The sequence below is a fragment of the Microtus ochrogaster genome, chromosome 1 (assembly GCF_000317375.1).
Source record: "Microtus ochrogaster isolate Prairie Vole_2 chromosome 1, MicOch1.0, whole genome shotgun sequence".
NCBI classification, from domain to species: Eukaryota; Metazoa; Chordata; class Mammalia; order Rodentia; family Cricetidae; genus Microtus; species Microtus ochrogaster.
In genome coordinates this window covers 60,674,411-60,692,920 of record NC_022009.1, presented here as the reverse complement: position 1 = coordinate 60,692,920, position 18,510 = coordinate 60,674,411, and the positions used below count along the sequence as shown (strand labels likewise).

General features: G+C 34.3%; 1 protein-coding gene across 2 annotated transcripts in view; it reads left to right on the top strand.

Annotated features, from left to right (window-relative positions):
• The window catches only part of Arhgap5 (Rho GTPase activating protein 5), a 68,282-nt gene extending 49,981 nt beyond the window's left edge, over positions 1 to 18,301 (top strand). For both annotated transcript variants that reach the window (XM_005343740.1, XM_005343741.2), the window contains exons 4-7: positions 4,382 to 4,459; positions 6,809 to 6,940; positions 9,101 to 9,206; positions 13,576 to 18,301. In XM_005343740.1, the coding sequence (XP_005343797.1) occupies positions 4,382 to 4,459; positions 6,809 to 6,940; positions 9,101 to 9,206; positions 13,576 to 13,903 (644 nt within the window). In that variant the 3' untranslated portion in view covers positions 13,904 to 18,301. The remainder of the gene's footprint in view (positions 1 to 4,381; positions 4,460 to 6,808; positions 6,941 to 9,100; positions 9,207 to 13,575) is intronic.
• The last annotated feature ends 209 nt before the right edge of the window (positions 18,302 to 18,510 follow it).

The window sequence follows — 18,510 nt, the reverse complement described above, 5'->3', positions numbered from 1 at the left end:
CTCATTGGTAAAGAATAATGACATCTTAAAATTTGCAAGCAAATGGATGGAACTCATCCTGAGTGAGGTATCCAGCCTGAGAAAGGCAAATATAATATGTACTCACTTAAAAGCAAATATTAGACATAAAGCAAAGGATAACTAGCCTACAGTCCATAGCCTAGACAACAAAGAGGACCTTAAGACATACATGACTCCATTTAGGAAGGAAAAAAAGACAAGATCTCTGTAAATTGGGTACATGTAGGGCAGGGAGAGGGTGGAAGGGGAAAGATGAGGAAGGAAGGGGAATGGGGAAAATATTTATAGCTCAAAAAAAAAAAAATTTAAAAAAGAAAATATCAGTTATTCCATAAAGAATAGTCTAAAAATCACCAATGATTCCATAAAGGTAAGTTTTCTGTATGCTTATCTAATATATGATATACATTAAACATTTACAACTTTTTCAAAAAGGAAAGCTAAACTTACTGTTTTTTGGTATTTGTCATACAAAATCAGTTTTTAATGAGACATGACACTCATCATTGTAATTGCTTTTTATGGCTTATCCAGTCACATTAGGATATGTTGATAATTTTAGTTGCCTCTTAATTCTGAGTGTAAGTCTTCAAATGCCCAGTATTTTTTGGTAGTTTTCCTTTTATGTCAAATGTACAGAAAATTGCTCTCCAGGTCCCAAGGATAGAGACCTTGTAGAGAGAAGAAACCATTCATACACATCATTTGGAGGCATTGCAAGAAGATATCTTTTATGCGTTGTATAGGACATACTAGTGATTTTAGCTTGTTTATCAATTGACTAAGGAATTTATTTTTACTGAGTTAATCATGTGTCTTTAATAAGTCCTTTTATTTTTAATAATTTTTGTTCTTTGAAATTTTCACATTTATATAGTATGTTTTGATCATATTCATCCACCAGTATCTCCCTCTAAACTCCCATTCGTGAACCCTGCCCTGATGTTATTAATAACCCCCAATATCAGTTCTTCCCATATTCATGTGAGAATTCGTGGAACTATCTACTTGAGCATGGCCAGCCAACCAGAGAAAATTCCCAAAATAGTCACATGTAGTCCGTGTAGGAGCCATGCTGCTAAGGGAGAATGCCTCCTCCCTGTGTGCATGCTGGAATTTTGATTGGCTTGCTCATGTGCAGTTAACTATAGCTACTTTGATTTGATGTATTCAATAGCCATGTCTTATCCAGAAGTCAGCTCCTCCCCCATTTACTGGATTTTAAATTCTTTCTGCCTCTTCTACTGTGATGTTCCCTGAGCTTTGGGGATGGGAGAGGTTGATATAGGTGAACTCTCAGTTGTTTAGACTCTGCACTCAGCCTTTGACTTGCTACAAGTCTCTGTATTAACAAGTATTGGCTGCATGCTTCCCTGACCAAGTTGTGGAACTCCTGGCCACAATCTTTTTTTTTTAAAGCCGGGCGGTGGTGGCGCACGCCTTAAATCCCAGCACTCGGGAGGCAGAGGCAGGTGGATCTCTGTGAGTTCGAGACCAGCCTGCCTGGTCTACAAGAGCTAGTTCCAGGACAGGCTCCAAAGCCACAGAGAAACCCTGTCTCGAAAAACCAAAAAAAAAAAGATAGAATAAAAAATGTAATATATGCTATGTGAAATTTTAATTATTATATATAATGGTAATAACAAATATCAGGTAGCCATTGCTTTCAAAAGGTAGGAACACATTTTAGTTCAGTAAGGTAAAAATAATTTACATGCACTCCTGGCCCTGTGGCATTAATAAAAGAAAAAAAATGTACTTGGTAAACTGGTAATGCACTGTCTTTAGTCTTATTCATGTAACAGTTTTTTGCCAGAAATGTTAAATACTACTGCTAAAAATTCTTCCATTAATATTAACTTCATCACTGTCAGCTTTTAGTAGATGAGAAACCTCATTTACTTTGAGTGAACTTCATTGCTAATATAATTAAAAACATCATGAACATACTTATTTCAGTCACTGTTCTGACATTCAGAATAGCTGACCTCTTGAATTATATGCTATGTAATACCCAAGACAATACATTTTATTTCTTTAACCGCATGAATATTCTTTTACATGACATAGTGGACATTTGATTAAGAAACATTAAATCCCGTTTTAAGTAAAAATATCTCTCGTATGGCATTTCTTTAATTCTTTTTTTGCTTTTACTAAATACCTTCTTACAGTTTCAGTAATTTATAGCCACTACTTTTATGATGCCATTTGTGCATATATGATTAATACTTGCTTTTTGGCTAAGGCCATCACATTTACAGGAATTACTCTCCAGGTGTTTGTTTTTGTACTTTAATGCATGAATATATTCTGAACTGCCTATTGAACATTTCTGGTTGAATTGAGATGGCTTGTACATGACAAAGTTAAGATGTAATTCCGCAGTCCAACTCCTTTTGATTTTGCTAGTTTATAATAATGGCACTTGAGTTTCCCAGTTGTCTGTGTTGAGGTATCTTTTAAATGTAACTTGAAAAAAATGGGTTATATAAGGCCATTTTCATAAATGTACATAGCATACGTGAGCAATTCTCCCTCATTTCCCACTGCCCTTTTCTTTCTTGCCCCTTCTTTATCTAACTTTTCCTCCATTGTGCCTATACGATTAATGGGTGATTCTTAACTTTTTTCTGCAGCTTTCATTCTATGTCAGTTTTTATTACATTGTATTACAATCTATTAAATTACATATCTAGTTGTTTCTTCACTCTTTATAAATGTTGTGTATGGGGCCAGGTGTGGTTACATTTTAATCCCAGCACTTGATAGAAGCAGTTGGATTTCTGTGAGTTCAGACTAACCAAGGCTGAAATGTCATATAGCCTAATACTTGAAGCTCTCCTTTTACTGTGGGTGTATATTTATATATGCATATATAAATTTCAATCTTTCAATGTTGAATGCACAGAGAAAATGTGTTTTCTGAGTCAGAATATTTTGTTTAATGTCTTTCCAGTTCTCTGCAAATTATTGCATTTTTCTTTGCCTCTGAATTCCGTGTATATGTGTACATACCACATTTTCTGTATTCATTCATCTGATGATAGACATCTAAACTAGTTCAGTGTCCCGGCTCTTTTAAGTAGTAATAACACAGTTTAACTGATGTTTGAGACTGCTTAAGTTCAGTCTCAGAAGGCAAACTATCAGGAATTGCGGGTTACAAACTAGTGGCGAGCACTAACACTGTATCCACATATGGTGTTTCTTCATTGGGAAACCAGTTTTCTTCATTATTTTTTACTAATAACTAGAGTCTACCTAAGTAATAGATTCTAATCTCATCTGACTGTGAATGAGTGTTTGGTTTGGGGTGTGCGTGTGTGTTTTCATTCGTATGTACTCCAGCTCATGTGTGGGTGTAGAAATCCAAAGTTAATGTCTAGTAGCTTCCTCAGTTACTCTCTGCCTTATTTATTGAAGCAGGATCTCTTACTGAACCCACACTTTGTCAGATGTCTTATCCAACTAGTCAGCTTGCCCTAGAAATTCAAGTTCTCCCTCAAATACTAGGATTATGGGCTGCTGCTACACCTGCCTCGTCCTGGGGATCTGAACTCCGGTCCCCAGAATTACATGCCAAGCACTTTATCCACTGAACCATTTTCTCAGCCTCTGATTGTAGCGTGTTCAGGATTTGCTTATGGTTCCTTTATTTTTTAAGGACCATGAGTTACATAGAGCACAGTATACTGATCTTACAAATACAGGTGTATTCATTTTTGACAAACCTGTCAGATTATAAAACAATCACCTTTTGTCCTTTCATAACTGATTTTCTAGCCATTGCAAGCAATTTGCTGTAATACAGGTAAGAATCCCTGTTACAGGATGTTATTTATGTAAATTGAATATATTCCTTTGGTTCTCCCTTCCTTCATTGAGACAGATTTTTGCTATTAAACCTAGATTGGCCTTAACCTCATGACCTTCCTACCTCAGTTTTCCAAGGGCTATAATTATAGGCATGTACCACCACATCAGACACAATCTGGTTTCTTTCACATACCTGAATTCTTACGAGACTAATTCATGTTGGTTGTGTCAGTGATAACTCATAGTTTTTTATGGATATGACCATGTCCTCTTAAATTTTCTAATAGTAAATTTTTATTCATTTTATCTTCATAGATTTGCTTTGTAAAGCATAAAGTATGTGTAACCAGACAGAAAAATAACAAGTCACCCTATACAAAGGCCCTGACATACTGCTCTGGGCATGATACTCGACAGGAATCAATTTTCTAATATTTCTGTAAATTGTGATCACATTTGACTGGTCACTAAGGATTTAGAGTTAAGCAAATTCTTTGTTATGGATATATGTGTTTATAAAAACATTTTTTTAATTTCTTAGGATTATGTACTGAAGGACTGTACCGTGTAAGTGGAAATAAAACTGATCAAGACAACATTCAAAAGCAGTTTGATCAAGGTACTATAATTGTAAAATAAAATTGTCTTACTGTTTTTCTTATTAGAATTTTATGGTAAGAAACTTTTATTTGAAACTTCTTATAGAAATGGATATGGAGAAGAAAGCATTTAAAAGTGTGACATATGGTAAACATGTGGTAGTTGTCACAGTGCAGGACTAGAACTGGGAGAGATCTGTCTTCATACTAACAAGAAAGGACTGATCCTTGCATGGTGGCGCACACCTTTATTCCCAGTTCTTAAGAGGCAGAGGCAGGAGGATCTTTATGACTTCAAGAACAGCCAAGACTGCATAGTAAAATATTGTATTCAAAACAAAACAGGAAGGAAAGAAAGAAAGAAAATGTTGAATCTTTTATAGTCTTCTTAGGAAGATGGATATTAGGAAATTAGAAGAGGAAGTTGGAAGTATCAAACTTTAAAAATACATTTAGAATAAAAGATTGGAGACAGTTAAAAACAGTTGCTCTAAAAAATACAGCATTGCATCTGTATTTTTATGTGTGAAGGCTAGAAAACAAGAAAGAACTTTTTATTGACAAGAAAAATAACAGAATTGATAGTCTATCATAGGCAATAAAATTTATAGGTCTTATTTAGAAATGAGAATCTTTTTCATGCACTGAGACTGATTAATGTAAAGCACACATTTTGAGGTAAGCTATGATACATAATGGACAATGGACAGTTTCACCCTATTTATATTTTTAATCTAATAAGCTGTTTACAAATAAAAGAATAACAGAATCTATAAAGCCAGTGCCAGAATTAAAATGGCAATAAATTTACTTATGTTAGATTAGCAACAGTTATGTCAAAAATGGGACTATATAAAAATGCTTTTTTAATGTAGCAGATAACTAATACTTAGAAGCAAATTTAAAAGTGAGACTGTACTAGTAAGGAATTCCATGCGAGATCAAAGATAAAACTTTAAAACTGAAAATCAAATTACTAGAAATAAATTAATATTTTTATAGTCTTTGACTAGAAAATGCCTAAATTTGGCAAGAAATCTAGAAAGCATAAATGAATAACAATTTAGGCTGCCTAAAAATGTAAAAATTGTGTGTGAGAATATAAGGACAAAATCTTCAAGAGAGTATAGAGTGACCTATGCAGATTAATCTCTTAGTATATATTTAAAAATATACTCAGCCTCTACCATTGACAAATTTTTATTTTAAGATTGTATTTATTATTAAAAAGATTGTTGGTAATGTTGGCAAACATTTTGTATACCTGTTGTAGGTACATTTTGAGAGGCAGTTTGTGAATATTAAAATTCAGATTCCTTTGTTTTAGAAATTTCACTTCAAGGAGTTTGTATTCCAAAATCCTTTGCATGTGCTTGTTAAAGGCATTTGTTGCAGTATTTGTAATTTTAAGGAGAGAAGGGAGAACTGCCCATGTGTCATTTGTATATTGTAATGAGGTAATTATGTTTGTTAAAATGCCAAAACATTACTTATTGAGTTGTATATTCCTGTGTAAAAATATGCCATGTTGTCAAAAATACTCTACCATGTTTTTAAGAAATATTAGAGAAACTATTTTATAATGTCAAATTGGTGCAATTCCACTTTCAGTGAGGAGGGCAGAGTAGTAGTTGGGGCTCTTGGATTCAATTTAGTGGTTTTATTTTTTAATCTTACCACTAACTGTCAATGCCTCAGACAAGTTAATCTTTCTAGTTCAAAAATTTTTCAGCACACAGTAGAGATGAAAGAATAAATATAAGGCTAATGAGATAATGCTTGTCCAATAAGATGTGTAAATGGGTCATGTTTTCTGTAAGTGATTCATAAAAGGGCTCAAAGGAAGCCTGCTATAAAATATAATAATGATTGCCTCTAAGTCATGGGATAATTTTTTTCTGCTCTGTATTTTCACACTTAGGTGACTTGTTAATATCAAATAAGTCTATGGTATACCTTTTACATGTTCTGTTCTTGTTTTTTAAATCAGCCCTTTACTAAAAACTTGTTTACTTAAAACATTACAAAGTAGAGTTTAAAGGTCCAAATTAGAATTGTTATACATAATTTGTATTCTTTGTCTTTCTATTTTCTTACGGTCTTAAAATAGTCTGTGTATAAACAAGAAATTAAAAGAATAGTAATATTAAAATTCTGTAATTCACTGTATGCTGACATATACTATACATTATCTGTGAATACAGTGCTTTTTGCATGGGGTTGTCTTTTTCTGATCTGTATAGTTTGCTGGCCTGTGAGGAAAAGTAATTAACGAAAAGTATTTTTTGGCAGAAAGGTGCTTGTTGAGTTTACCTCTGCAATAAGTTAAAATTTCATTATATAAATTAAATTTTGATTCTGTCTTATAGATCATAATATCAATCTAGTATCAATGGAAGTCACAGTAAATGCTGTAGCTGGAGCTCTCAAGGCTTTCTTTGCTGATCTGCCAGATCCTTTGATTCCATATTCACTCCACCCAGAGCTATTGGAAGCAGCAAGTAAGCATAAACTTTGTTTTGTGGTTGTGATGGTGGTGGTTTTTGAATATTGATTACCAGAGTAAACTATGAAATAGAATTTTTAATTAAAATCTCACTTTATTGAAAATATGTCTTAAAGGTATCCTCCAAATTTAAATAAAGTCAGGGCCCCCATGGATGACCTTAGGGATATTTGTTTTTAGCTATTCCCACAGGTAATGAGGGACAGAGGGAGAGTGCACCTTGAGGGCAGAAGAGGATATTGAAAGTCCTGTTTTAATACTCTCTACCTTATTCCCTGGATCCTCTCTCTCCCTGGATCCTCTGGTGTCCTCTTTTCCCCACAGTCCTGGGTCACATAAAGCGGTACATGGTCCTGCTTTTTACATCAGTGGTAGAATCTGCACTTGATTGCATAGCACTTCCTAGATGAGTTAAATGCTCATGGAAGATCTGGAAAATGGATCCTAAGGTCTGTGTGAATATGAAAAAAAAAACAAAACCTGTGCTTAATTTGCATTAATAGCCAAAATTAATGTAATTTCTAAATTATTCCTTTTAGTATAAGTCTTCAAGTTCTTTTAAATGGGATTACTTCTTTAGTTTTATTTTTAAAGTTTTCCTTTTTTTTTTTTTTTTTTTGATTTTCGAGACAGGGTTTCTCCGTAGCTTTTTGGTTCCTGTCCTGGAACTAGCTCTTGTAGACCAGGCTGGCCTCAAACTCACCAAGATCCGCCTGCCTCTGCCTCCCGAGTGCTGGGATTAAAGGCCTGCGCCACCACAGCCTGGCTTTTTTTTTTTTCCGATTAATTATGCAAGCACAGTCACTCACACACAGCACAGCACAAGCACAGAGACAGACAGACACATTCACACACAGTACTCACCTGGGACTCGAACCGGCAACCTCGGGCTCCGCTGGCGGCGCTCCATGCCATTGAGCCAGCGCTCAGACAGTTCTGAGCCAGCAAGATGTCTCCTTAAGTAAAGGTTATTACAATCTGAGTTGATCCCCAAACACATGTGGTGAAAGGAGAAAAACCACTTCAGGAAGTTGTCCTCTGGCCTGTATCACATGGACTGTGATATCACATGCACTCACCTTCCTCTGTCCCACCTCTACACACATAAATAAGTGAAGAAGTGTAGAAAAGAAAAATAAATTTTTAAAAGAGGTGTGAAGAGATTACCAGTTAAGAGCACTTTCTGCTCTTGTAGGGGACCTGAGTTCAGTTTCCAGCACCCATGCAAGGTGGCTGACACCCAGCTGTAACTCGAGCTCCAGGTGTTCCACCCCTCTTCTTCACTACTGGGTGCCTGCAGTTGTACATCACATCCCTCCTGACACAGACATCACACAAACAGTAGAAAAACATAAACGTCTTGAAAATAAAATCTCTTCTTTAAAGTTTTAAGAAAAAGAAACTTGTAATATATTGTCACAAGGTATAAAGTTGTCTTTACATTTCCAGGTGTTAACCTTGGTCATAAACACTAGCCTTAGAACTACTCAGAAGGGTTATTTTAAAGGCCTAGTTTAGAAGTAAATTTGACAAAAGAATTTTTAGTACTTGAAAATTCTACGATTATATAAAGTAAGAGAACAGAAAATAAATCTCTTATCTCCCATTTATTGCTGTACTGTGTTTTAGTTATCCTGTATTATAATTGCATAAGCTTGGAAAATAACTACATTAAATATTTATGCTACTAGTAAGGGAAATATTTTGTTAAAAGAAGATTATAATTAAGTATAGTATAGGTTATTATGAATTCAGGGCTACCTTGTGCCTATCTCTGGTTTTGGAAATCTTTTGAACCTAAGGGGCATATTTTCATCAAAAGAAAAACTTGGTGACACATTAAAATTAGAAAGTTCATATTTCAGAAATTTCATTGCAAGATATCCAGTGCTTATTTATTAGTGTTATATGTTACTGCTTTTGTTGTTGAGCTGTAATTTTACACATAGACAGTAATTCTCACTCTGTACATGAATATTTAAGAGACTAACATGCCTATATATAATTACATAATTCTAACTAAATTTGTAATCATATATATAGAAGTATAATATGCTTCAAACAGAGTCTTAATTTTTGTAATAAATATTAACTGGAAATTTGTATTAGATATTTGGAAGTTTATTCATTTTATACAATGATTTTTCTTTTACAGAAATCCCAGATAAAACAGAACGTCTTCATGCCTTGAAAGAAATTGTTAAGAAATTTCATCCTGTAAACTATGATGTATTCAGATATGTTATAACACATCTAAACAGGTACTTACAAATAAAATGCACATTATGTTTTATATAACCTTGCTGGGTAATAATAATTTCTATTTAAGGGGACTATAGACTAAACACAAGGTTCTGTTCGGGTCTTTTGTAATGGTTGTCTGTATTATCTAATTCATATCTAGAAAGTTTTATGATTACTATTTTGCACATATAATCAGTGTTTGTTTAGTTACTATAGTAGGAATTAACCCAGGGCCCTCCACATGCTGAATAAGCACCCTACCACTGAACTATATACCCAGCCCAACAATATATTTTTTTCTCAGTTTTCTTTAGTAGTTCTCTTGTGTGAAATCTTAGAATTGTAGTTAAAAAATGGCAGTAACCAAACTAACCAAATCAACATATTCAGAGTTGGAAAAGTTGGAATTTGAAGAGGGAACTCCTAAGTATAGTACAGCTCTTATGTGGTTCATTCACCTGTGTACTGTACTGTATTGTAAGTTTGTATTCCATATGTGGAAATTTTAGCACAAACTGTCCTATTATCCAAAATATAAGACACTAATTTTTGTATTTATAACTCTAAATATGTTACAGTTGGAATTTACGTTCAGTAACAGTGGTCTGGGCAGGAGTGGGAGGAATCAAATTCCTCCTCCCCAGAATTCTCCTGTTCTTATTACATCATTTCTACTTCCTGTCTGGTTTTCCCACCTATATTTCGTACCTGGCCAATCAGCTTTTGTTTATAACATGATTGACAGAATACAGACAATTCTGCCGTACCACATAAACTCTTACCAAAAGTTTATTCAAACATTTTTAGTGGCAATTTAAAGTATTCTATAGGGTTGTGGTATGGCTCACTGGTAGAACATTCACCTAGCATCTGGGAAGTCCTGGGTTTGATCCCTACCACCAGAAACTAAACTGCAATAATAGTAGGGCCCAGATGAAATGTATTCTAATCTATTCTTCTTAGGAGAGACTATTCACAATGTTTCAAGTTTTGTTATTACTGTCAGTGTGCGATATAAAATTAAACTACCTTTATACCTGTTCCAAGTCCCCCTTCTAAAAAAAAATAACCAAAACTTTCAACTTGATAAATAATATTATTTATTGTAAACCATTATAAATGGTATAATATCCCCTTTTGAAAAAATGATTATTGGTTAATATTGTTAGTATTTTGTTAACACAGAAGCTGTAAACCTCATTGAATATAGAGAATGGCAATATCTTGTAAGTATACCAGATTGAATTAAAAATTGGACTTGATTTTAAAGATTTTGAAAAAAGGACAGGGCAGAACATATTCAAAAAATCATAGTACTAGCACACCTTCAAATTATCTTAAGTGCTGTATTCTACAAGTGTTTTTGCCTGTGTACAATAGTAAACAGCACAGGCAAAAGCATGTTATAGATGCATGAAGAACACAAAGAGAGGGCTCGTTTGAACTGACCAAAATTAGGATGGAGAAAGTCAAGAGATAGAGAAACAATACCAGGTTAGATCAAACAGTACTGTTCCCATTATGACTTCTGGACTAACTTTAGTCTTTATAACAATAGGAAGTTTGTTTCGTAATATATAAATCTTTTTTTTTTTTTTTTTTTTTTTTTACAATATGTACTATTTTTTCTTCTTGCTAGGAGACCACACTCCTTTATGGAGAAAGCATTGTATGGTAGAGGCTTTTTTGTGGTCCTGAGAAATACTAGAGATAGAGCAGAAGCTGTTCAGACTTTAGTTTTAAAAGGAGCAGTCTACTGCACAGTTCTAGTTTTCTTTTGTATTGCTCTGGTAAATGCCGTGGTCAGAAGTAACTCAAGGGAAGAAAGGGTTTGTTTGACTTATGCTTCTCAGGTATCTTGTTGAAGTTGAAGGCAATCTAGGAGCTGAAGCAGAAACCATGCTGGCGTGTTCCCTAACTCCTGCCCAGCTAACTTTTTTGTACAGCCCAGCACATTTTGCATAGCAATAGAGCCACCCACAGTGGGCTAGGCCCTACTACATGAATCTTCAAACAAGAATGTAGCCTACAGACACGCCAACAGGCCAGTCTGAGACAGTGCCCCATTGAGTTTTTCTTAGGTAACTCTAGACTGTTAAGATGATAGCTGAAGCTAACTTGGAGCGACTCTGTAACTCAGTAAGCAGCCCCCCTCCCCGACATATTCTCACAGTACTGGGGATTTAGCAGTGAACAAATGGAGCTAGGGTTCAAGGAGAAAGACAACTACATGTCATACCTCTCTTTGACAGATTGATAAGATTATAAAGTTATCCTATGGAATGATTCTTTGATTATATTCTTCCACTCTTCACATCCAGTGATTATCAAGTACATGTTTGTAATTTTTCCATTTTCTCTCCTTTACAACTTTACTATTTCTTGTTCAGGACCTACTAGTGTGAACAGTTGTTATTTGCCAACTTTTATTCCTACCCTCTCTTGATGATCTTTCTAAAAGATATCTGTATAAAGATCTTTGTAAATATGTGCCACATGTGTTCCTGGTGCCTATGGTGGTCATAGGTGGGCAGCAGTTGCCCTGGAACTGGAGTTCCAGATAGTTCTGGACTACAATGTGATCTTAACTCCAGTTTTTTTCAAGAGCAACTCATGCTGTTAACTGCTGAGCTGTCTCTTCAGCCCCAAAGACTTTTCAAGATGAAAATAGTCCTCTCTGTTCAGGATGGACTCTGAACTGATTAGCGCTAGCAGTTATAAGTGGTTATACTTCCTTTGTGCATAAGCAGCACTTATGCTGTGTTACACTGTTAATAGCAGCTATCGAGGAATATCAGTTTGTGGCATATCTTAACATGCTGCCAGTAGTTTGAAAGTGTAGTGCCTAAGACAGCAGCCATCTGAGTATTTATTAGGAATACATGTTATTAGGGTCCACCACAGACATAATAAATCACAAACTTAAGATAGTCACCAGCAGTTTATCTTTGAACAAGCTCTCCCGAAGGTTCTGACAAATGCTTATAGCCACTGTTGTAACTCAGTTTCCCTTTCTTCCTGCCGTTCTTCCCACATTCGTTACCTTTGACTTAACTTTAACCTTGTCCATGAAGCGTTCCCTGGTCACCCTAATTTCCAACAGATAAAATACCTTCAGGTAGACTCCATCTTATGTTCGTAACTTTGTGTCTGGTTCCAGAGCCTAGCACTCCACTGCTACATAGAAATACCACATTGTACATACTAGCCACCTGTTGCTTACTAACAAATGGTAGGCTTTACTCTGACTGTTCGATTGAGTCTCTTTTTAACTGGAAATAGTGACTTTTTCGTAACAGAATACAGTGTTTTACTTTAGGTAAGTGATTCCTATGTCTGAGAGTTTCCTTTGGTTTGTGTTTTTTGTTTGTTTTATTTTTTTCTTTTTTTAATCTTGAAGATTTTCTTGTTATGCTACAGACTTCTAGACAGTTTTTCTTCTGTAACTTAGGCTGACCTGGGATCCATTATGCTACTACTTCAGCTTCCTGAGAACTGGGCTTACAGATGTGTACTCCTGTGCCCAGTTTGATGTGTTTATGTGTAAAATAAGAGGGTTGAATACAGTATTACACTTAGTGTAATAACTTATAGTTTATAGTCTACGGTTTGCTTTTTACATGTCTTGCTTCCTAGAGATGGTGGTAAGCAAGGAGTGCTTGCTCAGATATTTAAAGGGCTGAGTAAAAATAATTTTAAACTCTGTGACTACTTGTAACTTGCTGTTAAATTGTCATAAAATTTAAAGTAGAATTTGTTGAATGTTGTCTTTAAGATAAAATTTTAACAGTGTACAAAATAATGTTTTTAAAGAACTGCTGCTAGTGTGCTAGGAGCTAACTTTCTTGAAATTTAAAAATATTCTTGGCTGGATAGGTTATGCTAAGTATTCCAAAGATGGTTTAAATGAGAAGACATACCCTGAGTTTTGGGTTTCTCTGTTTAGCCCTGGCTGTCCTGGAACTCACACTATATAGATCAGGCTGGCTGGCCTCAAACTTAGAAATCTGCCTGCTTCTGCCCCCAGAGTGCTGGATTAAAAGTGTACGCTACCACCACCTGGCCCTGATTGATTTCTTAATCTCCCACAGTAGTCTAAAAATTTGGATCCACAGTTAGAACCCGCTGTTTTGAATGGTGTTTTTCAAACTGAAAAGACTTCCTGTGTAAACCTTTAAGCCCTGGGGTGCAGCATATTTTAGACTATCTGATCTTCTCACAGGAGTATACATTCACTGCTCTCTTGTTTTAGAATATAGTTGAATAGAAAATGCTAAGAAAAAAATTTTAACTTGAAGATAAATTAGCCTAAATGGTAAGCTAGCTTTGGAATTCTGTAATTTCAATGAGTTCTGATTTCTTTTTTTCCTCGTTTCATAATTTCAGGGTTAGTCAGCAAAATAAAATCAACCTAATGACAGCAGACAACTTATCCATCTGCTTTTGGCCGACTTTGATGAGACCTGATTTTGAAAATCGGGAGTTTCTGTCTACCACTAAAATCCATCAATCTGTCGTTGAAACATTTATTCAACAGTGTCAGTTTTTCTTTTACAATGGAGAAATTGTAGAAACTACGAACACTGTGGCTCCTCCTCCACCCACAAATCCAGGACAATTGGTGGAGTCAATGGTACCACTTCAGTTGCCACCACCATTGCAACCGCAGCTCATTCAACCACAATTGCAGACAGATCCTCTTGGTATTATATAAACAGAATGTGATTGCAAATGGCCTGAAATTGGACAGAAGCAAATCTAGACATGCATGTTTCAGGGTTTAGTAGTATATTTCATGTTTCATACAGATAATCCACATTCAAAATGACGAGACATTTTCTCTTTGAACTATGTGGTATTCCCTGTTAACTTACATTACAAATCTAAAAACGTGGTAAGCATGACTGGAGAGGTTTAATTTTTATAAACAAAAAATAGTTATAAAAATGCAAAGCTGCTGCTGCATGCAACCTTATTGCAATCAGTATATCATTCCTGTGGCGATTTTTGTCACATTATATTGTGAATAAAATTTTTCTATAGAAATTAAATGATTTAAAACTCATATATGAAATGTTTAATGCTTTCAGCCTGCTTTATGGCTGGCTTTGTTATTTGATGTGCTAATTTGGGAACTTAATTCACATTCAAGCAGCCTGTATAGATAACTAAAGCCCAGTTAAGTATTTTATAATTTCAGGCTGCTATGCCATGCTTGGGATGTTGTTTGAATGAAAGAAAGAAAAAAATACATGTAACATATTTCACATTTCTGCACCTTCATCTTCGAAGTAAATCGGTGGATGATTTGATGAGGAGTGAATGAACCTGTTTCTTGTACTCACATACCAACGACACACTTGTGGTTAAAGTGAGTTGATAATGTGGTGTAAAGGATGGTTGTCCCCAACTCATTTCTTTATGATCTCTAATGAAAAATACATTTTGTATACGGTTAATTCTGTAAACAGATGCATGTTCAAAAGATCTATGATGGTCTTGTAATCTTAATCTAATATATTTTAGATATTTTAATTTTTCCCTCTTGGGAAATACATTTAGTATAGTGTAGAAAAATACTTCATGACATTTTCATATAAGGTTATATAACTTTTCATACATAAACATGAAATTTGTTGTAGAAAATTCTTTAAACCAAACATTTAATCTAGGACTTCAATTTAATCTGTTCCTTGAATCTATTTTTATGTGGCCCTTGAGAATATATCCCAAAAAAATTCATTGCTAATACAGCAATAAAAATACTTTGGGTACTGACAGACTTCTTGGAGTATGTATATATAAAATCACAAACATGTATTCATATTCTTTCTGTGATATGTTGTTCTACAGTCCAGAATGGCTTTTGCACCATTTTTTAAACCAGTTTTCCCCTTTGATGTTGGTACCAGAGTTGCTATAAATGACTGCTGCTTTAGGGGTTAAATATTTTGTTAGTGGAGATACAACCAGAACACTAAATTATGATAAAACTTTCTGACTGGATAATAGGTAAATTTAGTTGGGCTATATTCAAAATTATTTTATCAAAACCATATCATTTGTTTTACTGGAAAAAGGAAAATGGTTTGTTTTTACTGCTGGGTCATATTTTGTGTAGTAAAGACAAAAAATCCTTTGGTCAATATTGTAATCTTTATATTTCACCGTTAAGGTTTCCTTATTTGTATTATAGTAAATCAATGATTTTGAGATTCAAGGCTCCTAAGAGTTTGATTTGCTCCATTTTGTCTTAAAATAAATATTCTTTCCCAATTGTTATATCTTAGGTATTATACTTCCAATTTCAACCAAGATGTCAACATGAACCAGGCTACTGTTGAAGTACATGTATATTATAAATTATCTTATTTGTGTTATACTCTTACATATTATTATCTTTTCTAAGAGAACAAAGTCCCTATTATTCCTATTGCAAAGCACACAGGAATTAAGAAAGTACAGTAATTTTTAAAAAAGAATATCCGGTAAATGTAGTATTCTTAACTTGTTCTATATTACTTATACCTATGTCTATATAGCTTTAATTTATAGCTGTCAGTTTAACATTGGCATGTCTGGCAAAGAAAATTAAACTTTAAGAGTTTTATAAACTGTTTCTAGGTTGCTAAAGAATTTATTTTTCTACTATAAATGGTATAGACAAAGCATCAACTATGTACAGGAAAAAAGCCTGAATATTTCTATTGGAAGTAGGCTTAAAAGAGAATTTTCAGAACTGTTCATATCTTTGGTTCATTCTGTCCTAACTTTACTATTGTAATATGTGAGTTCCAATTTATTTAAGCTATTCTCTTTTATAATGTGTTAATTTAACATTCGTTTACGCTTTGAACTATTTTTGTTACTAAAATTAGCATTTATAAGTTTCCACATTAACCACCTTAACACCTTTCCCAGAACTGATCTCTCCCTTTTCTGTGCATTCTCTCATTGACCTGACACACTGCATAGTGAATCACTAATATTCTCCATCTGGTTCATTTTACTAGTAGGTTACAGATACTGAAAATTAAAGTGCGGTTTAAAGCTCAGTCTGTGACACTGACTTGTGTTTGTTTTTGGCCAAGGGTATAAATGTGTTTTTAAACCCTAGAAAAGCAATTCCAAGGGAGTAACATAATGAATTCTTTGTTACTTTTAAGTCACTGGAACGTTTCACTGTTTAGGAATAAACATATACGCATGTGTATATGAGACTTAATGGGTTAAAAGAATTAGTAGATAGTCTTACAATTATGGGTCACCATTAAGACATTTCACAATGTTAAAAAATTACATGTATACATGTTGCCATTGTTTTATTTAAAATTGAGTGCTTATTCTGATATCAGGCTCAATAGTATTTAGATAAACAATATAAAGAAGCATAGAGAGGTCTGTTTCAGACTTTGAGTAGATTTTTTTAAATAAGTCAAATTCTGTCAATAAGCACTTGTCAGGGTATACAGATACCATCTGAACAAAATTCCAGGTACACTACATTTGTTTAAAGTGATATTTTTAGTAGTACTTCCCACCCTAACATTTACAGTGTAAATACTGTAGGTAACAGCCATCTAACTTAGCCAAAACAGCAGCTCTTATTTTCCATATTATATGTAAATACTAAGACTTTTGGTTTTTGTTTTATTTTGAGGTACTAAAATTTAGTTCCTAATATCTCTTAGCTATAAACAAAGGGGACATTTGAAATAAAAACTTAGGCCTTAGCTTCCATGGTTATTTTTACTTTTTTTTATAGAGTAATAATTGTGATGCTTCTTGTCAACTGAATATAAATATGTGTAAATATAATTTTTAAAAATCAAGAGTGGTTTGTTTCTTTCTATAGTTAATATAATTTTATGCTTTACCCAGATGATGTACAGTAATTTCAGTATCAGTAAAGGTCCAGTTTAGTGAATGCTCTGAATAAAACATTAAGGAGCTATGCAAGAAGTTTAAGTTAAAGTTGCCTGTTTTTGCCACTCTGTTGATAAAAATCAACCAATTTTAGGTAAAATAGGAATGTTTACAATTTTATATTAGTAAAAATTTTACTGGATGGTTTTATTGTTGGTCTTTCCTTATACCATGAAAGGAAATCAAAACTCATTCTGGGTATATGAACATAAGTTTTTAAAAATAGCAGGGACTGAGTATATGTGGCTCAGTTGATAGAATGCTTGCTTAACTTGCATGAAGACCTGGATTCAGCCTCCAGCACTACATAAACCAAGCCTGCTGACACATATCTACAGTCCTGGCACACAGAAGATAGAGGCAGACGAATCAGAAGTTTGGAATCCTCCTTCACTTCATTGTGAATTTGAACACAGCCTGAAACACATTTGACCCTGCCTTCCAAAATAAATAAATAAATAGGACAACAAGATAAAGCATACACATGAATCTGGAGTTTGAGAGGCATTCTTTGAAACCACTGGAAATATTTTTAAACCTGTTCTAAACAAGGCAGTGGTGGCACACGCCTTTAATCCCAGCACTCTGGAGGCAGAGGCAGGTGGGTCTCTGAGTAAGAGGCTATGTGAGTTCCAGGGTAGCCAGGACTGTTAATATACCTTTCTCAAAAGTTTTGTTGTTTGTTTTTTTTAAAAAAAAAAAAACTGTTCTAGTTATAAAACAACTCTTAATATTGGAAAATGGATGTTTTGCTTTCTTTTCATGGTTTGAAAATAGCATAATCCCAACTTTATGTGTATGTATTGTCAAATTCTGTAGATTTGGTGAGTTCTCTTTGATCTGATTTTTTGTGTATGTCTTGCATTTGAATTCTTAGCCTTTTCCAGTTACCAAATATCTAAAGATAAAAGTTACCAGATATCTGAAGATAAAAGTATTAATTACGGAAAACACCATTCTTCAAAACCATTTCCTTGGGTCTCCTGAGATGACTGTGGTTAAGCACATTTACTGCTTTTCCTGAGGACCCAAGTTCAGTTCCTTGCACTCAGATCAGGCTGTTCAATAAACTGTAACTCCAGCTCTAGGGGATCTGTCACCCCCTTCAGTTCTTGACAGGCAACCGCACTCACATGCACATACCCATTCACATAAGATTTAAAAATAAAAACTGCAGTAAAAAATTGAAGATAGCCTCTCTTTATTTTGCCCCATATTCTTACATCCAGTGATGTGCTGTGTTACAAGTACCAATAGTCTTTATAACAGTTTGAATCTAGCTTTAATGAGTTTGGAGAGATCTTCACTATTTGGTTGACTCACCATCCTGTATGTATGATCATGCCATAGACATATGCTATTGTTACCTTTTTCTGGAGGATGGAGATATGAAGA